A 4,814-nucleotide genomic window follows, 5' to 3' on the forward strand; every position below is an offset into this window, starting at 1 on the left:
TGTATGCAGCCTTGTAGTAGAGAAATGCAGGAAATGAACTCCTTGTTGAACTCCTCAGCCTCCTCTTCCCAACTCTCCCTCCAAGACCACCACCACCTCCAACAACAACCACACTCTCACTCCCAGATGCATCATCAAATTCCAACCCCCTCCGCATCCCACTTCGACTCCGCCACCCACGATGACTTCCTCGAGCAAATGCTCTCCACCCTCGGCCCCTCCTGGGCCTCTGCCGCCGACGATGCCCCGCCTCCGCTCTCCTCCAACCCCGACAATGTCGTCTTCTCCTACGACGACTCCGCCACCCTCGCCGCCAAGTTTCGCAGCCAGCAGATCAGCGCCGGTTCCGGCGCTAACAAGTCCGCCTCCGCATCAGCCGCAGCTGCTGCCGCCATGATGCTCCAGCACCAGCTCATGATGTCCAGATCAGGCGCCGCCGACTCCGGCTTTGGTCCCACGGGATTGTCTTTGGGAACCAACGGCGACTTTGACCGCTCCAACAACGACGTCGGCGACGGCTCCTCCTTCAAATCCCCCAATCAAGTGGTGAGTATCTCTCTCCATCTCTCTGCGTCTGGAGTAACTGACGGCATAAATGTAAATTTACAATGGTGAACTAATGGAGTGGCATAAATGTAAATACGTTATTTTACAGGGCGGCGATGGGGCTTCTCCTGTTCAATCCCTGTTCAATGGCTTCGGTGCATCACTGCATGGAGCTGCTAATTCTCAGTCTCCAAATTTTCACTACCCTCAGGCATGCCCATGCTCTTAATTTTATTTAATTATTATTCTTAATTTAATTAAGCACGATTTGTTTTAATTCGGATTGATAATTATGCACAGGAAGGTCAGCTGCAAACGCAGAACTACGGAGGTGCAGGGGCGGCGGTGAATCAAGCTCCGGTGGGTGGCTCGGCTGGGGCAGCGCCGGCCCAACCCAGGCCCAAAGTCAGGGCGAGAAGAGGTCAAGCCACTGACCCACACAGCATAGCCGAAAGAGTGCGTTTCAGTCCATTTTGTATTTTTGTTGTTATCTGCGCAACCAAACAGAAACGGCTACAATTCTCTGTTTGTTTACGAGGAAACTAATGGAACTGATTTGAAAGTTTTGAGTTTTCACGATAAGGGTAAAAATTAAAATAAAGAGTAACTAAGTTTACTTTTTTTAATATAAAAATGTAATTTTTCATTAAAGTGAAAAAATCAATAGTTATTCGTTAAAATTCCCTTATTTATTTTCGTCAGTTATTCTGATTTCTGACTAATATGGGGTTGCACTTGCAGTTACGGAGAGAGAGAATTGCAGAGAGAATGAAGGCTCTGCAGGAGCTCGTTCCCAATGCCAACAAGGTAATTTAGTTCAATTAATTAATTAACCAATTAATTACTTCTCAATCAGTCTTTTAATCCAGATTAAACAATGTAATTATTTGCGTTGTTAGCAATTTTTCTTTAATGCTAAGTAGCGTTAAGTGATACGAAAAAAATAAACGATTGAGATTGAGTATAAAATATCCAACGCATAACACATCGTTAATATATCACTATGTCGGTCTATCAAAGTAATTATACGGTGAACAAGTAAAAATATATTATAGATCTATAGTGTGTTATTAGCTTAGAATATCGTCATGCTTAAAAAGCGAGTGTAGGTAAGTTTCTCGTCCGGTAGACAGGTGTTCATCTTCCATTCAGTATGGAGGTTTTGTTTTGAAAAAAAAAAAAAAAATGGTAATTAATCCTTCCGTGCGCAAAAAGAAAGGAGAAAAAGGGGTACTCCAGACAACCCAGATGCCGATTGGTTAGGCTAATAATGGACTAATGGAGTATTGGAAACTTTACTAGTTAGTTAGACTTGCATTCTTGTATTATTTAATATTGACTCAAGAAAATATTAGTATTAATAATTTTTTAATCTAATTAATCTAATGATTTAAGTAAAACCGCTGTGGGACGATTCAGTGGTTTGGGATGAATTCCATGCTTGTGTTCCAAGCGGCACGTCTTGGGTTTGATTTCTGATCCTGATGAATCATATGATGGTGAACAAGTAAAGCTGAAATGCCCCTTTGAGCCTTCCCAGCCTTCAAAACGGAAGACTGTCATGGCGAAGCCTATATTCTTGTAGCTTAACCATATACTTATTGGGTCGCAAGTAACTACTTTTAAGTATGTGTAAAACCAGTTTAGGGTGCAGATGGTGCTTCACTGCAAAGACGGAAGTTAATCATGCTTATGTACTTTGGTTTGGATTCGATCCCCACGAGTCTTCTCCTTTCCTAACAACTAACAATTTAACCACTCACGCTATCGGTTGTTTAAAACTAGTATAGTATATTTCTATATGCCATGTGTGTGTATATGTATACATATATGTTTTCCATATGAGATGGGATCTAATAATTTAATGAATTGGATGTGGGTTTTGGAATGACAGACAGACAAAGCTTCAATGCTGGATGAGATAATCGATTATGTAAAATTCCTCCAGCTCCAAGTCAAGGTACTGCTCTCATCTTTTAAGTTAACTTATTATTTTATGTGCTCTTAAGTGTATAATTATTGATTAATTAAAGGAAAAAGAGGAGATTCCCTGGTGGTTGACTTGATATTGTTTGCTAGATTAGAATCTGGATATGATAATTAAGTAATTAATTTGTTAATTAGTTATGTTTACTGACTGGCATTGTGCTTTTTGGGCACACCATAATATGTAGGTTCTGAGCATGAGCAGGTTGGGCGGTGCAGGTGCTGTTGCTCCCCTTGTTGCTGATATGTCCTCCGAGGTAAATCAATTCAAATAACCCACCCATAATATACCATTATATATATTTTTGAAATCTCGACTTATCTACACCAAGTACACTTATGTGATGTATTCCAAACTAATAACGCACAACTGTTATATGAGAAAACTTAAACATATGACATTACGTTATTGACTTATGTAGTAGACAGAGGCGTACCTATGTGAATTAAGTCTTTCGCCATTTTCGTTTCTATATTTTCAATTGCATTGATTTGAGATATTGTAGTTTGCAAATTGCAAGACGAGGACATTCGTTGCTCTTAACACTTTCATGTATGAAATCCATCAAATTTTCACAATGTGTTATGGGAGTGTTGATTTCGTGCAAAAAATTAATGAAAATTGACGAATGTCCTTGGATTAGAACATTTTGCAAACTGCTCGGACCATATACGTGTCTTGGCCAAGCAGAAACCCACCAACACCACCACATTTTTGAGAAATTTTTTATTATGACGGAAACACAACTGGTATACTACGTATTTTAATAGAAGTTGTGAAAGATTTTATTTTTTAAGTTATTAACTTTTTAGCACACATATCTTATAATTTGTATAGAGACACGTGATGTACCAACCTATACAAGTCACTTTGAAAAATCTCTCTACATTTTCACCCACCCTACACCCAGCAGTGTACCCGGCCAACCCCCGAATTATCCTTCGTACAAAACGACAAAAGAAAAGAAGCACGCGTGCCACTTTCTCAGATTCCTCTTTCTCCTTTCGCCTTTGTCCTTCCTTTTCACACCCTTAAGAAAAAAATCAACTAATATTTTAATTTTTGGTCGTCGCTGTAGGGTGGCGGTGATTGTATCCAAGCCAGTGCCAACGGCGGGACCCGCGGACGGAGCTCAAACGGCAACCAAACGGCCTCCTCATCTAACGACAACAGCATGACGGTGACGGAACACCAAGTCGCCAAGCTCATGAAGGAAGACATGGGCTCCGCCATGCAGTACCTCCAGGGAAAAGGCCTCTGCCTCATGCCGATTTCGTTGGCCACCGCCATCTCCAGCGCCACATGTCACTCCAGGAACCCCCTCCTCCACAACAACAGCAACAACCACCAAGTTGTCCCGTCCAACGGTGGCGACGGGCCCTCCTCTCCCAGCATGTCCGTGCTGACCGTCCAGTCAGCCACCATGGGTAACGGTGGGGTTGACGGTTCCGTCAAGGACGCCACCACCGTCTCCAAGCCCTAACTGACGACGCCGTCGTCGATCGTCGACTGACCTTTACACACATAGTGACGTAGACTCCAAGGCCTTCCAAAGTCTACGAAAATAAGGCATCAAGGATGGTGCTTTTCCAACGACGCCGTATTTGCGTAGACTTTGGCTAAAAGCTATCTCAACCACACCACCAGATCCCCTATAAAACCCCTTTTTAACAAAAAGATGTTTTTGGGGTCTCTTTGTTTTTTACCCTTGATTTAATCTTTTCTTTTGTTGTTTTATCTGAAGAAAATTATTATTTTCTAGTGTAATTTGGTTCGCAATGAATTGAGATGCTCTTAGGATTTTTGTGTCCGAAGTTCAAAAACTATGAGATATGAACTACTCATCACATTAGCTTACCTCGCATAAACCAAAGGTCTGGATCTCGATTCTCCTCCAATGTACTTGTAAATTTCTGGTATGTTTCGAGATATTTCATATTTCAAAGTTATCGAGCATGTTTATCTTGAAAATCATGATTATAGGTTGGTAATGAAATGATTAGGGTTTAATAATGATGAGAGAATTATTAAGGAGGAGTATATTATCGAAAAGGAGTAGGCAGCAGTTAGGCTAAGCTTTGATGACTTTTTCTTTTTTGGGCTTTGTTTGTTGAAAGTTCTTTTAGATTTTAGGTCAACTGAGTGCTATATTTTTCTTCCATTTTACGACAAAGACACTTCACTTGGTAAGCCTAAACACTTGTGTATGACAATTAATTTAAAGAAAAGCTTGGCAAGAGATGTGTATACGTCTTACAAAAGTATGAGATTTTTGTTCTAC

General features: G+C 41.0%; 1 protein-coding gene across 1 annotated transcript; it reads left to right on the forward strand.

Annotated features, from left to right (window-relative positions):
* Positions 1-4,330, forward strand: LOC103955973 (bHLH transcription factor RHL1). The gene is made up of 7 exons (XM_009367891.3): positions 1-546; positions 656-757; positions 847-1,002; positions 1,288-1,353; positions 2,441-2,506; positions 2,721-2,789; positions 3,612-4,330. The coding sequence occupies exons 1-7, from the start codon at positions 4-6 to the stop codon at positions 4,014-4,016; spliced, it is 1,407 nt and encodes a 468-aa protein (XP_009366166.2). The 5' UTR covers positions 1-3; the 3' UTR covers positions 4,017-4,330.
* The last annotated feature ends 484 nt before the right edge of the window (positions 4,331-4,814 follow it).

Source organism: the organism of the source record quoted next, unplaced genomic scaffold (assembly GCF_019419815.1).
Source record: "Pyrus x bretschneideri cultivar Hongxiangsu unplaced genomic scaffold, Pyrus_bretschneideri_v1 Contig44, whole genome shotgun sequence".
Classification (NCBI taxonomy): domain Eukaryota; kingdom Viridiplantae; phylum Streptophyta; class Magnoliopsida; order Rosales; family Rosaceae; genus Pyrus; species Pyrus x bretschneideri.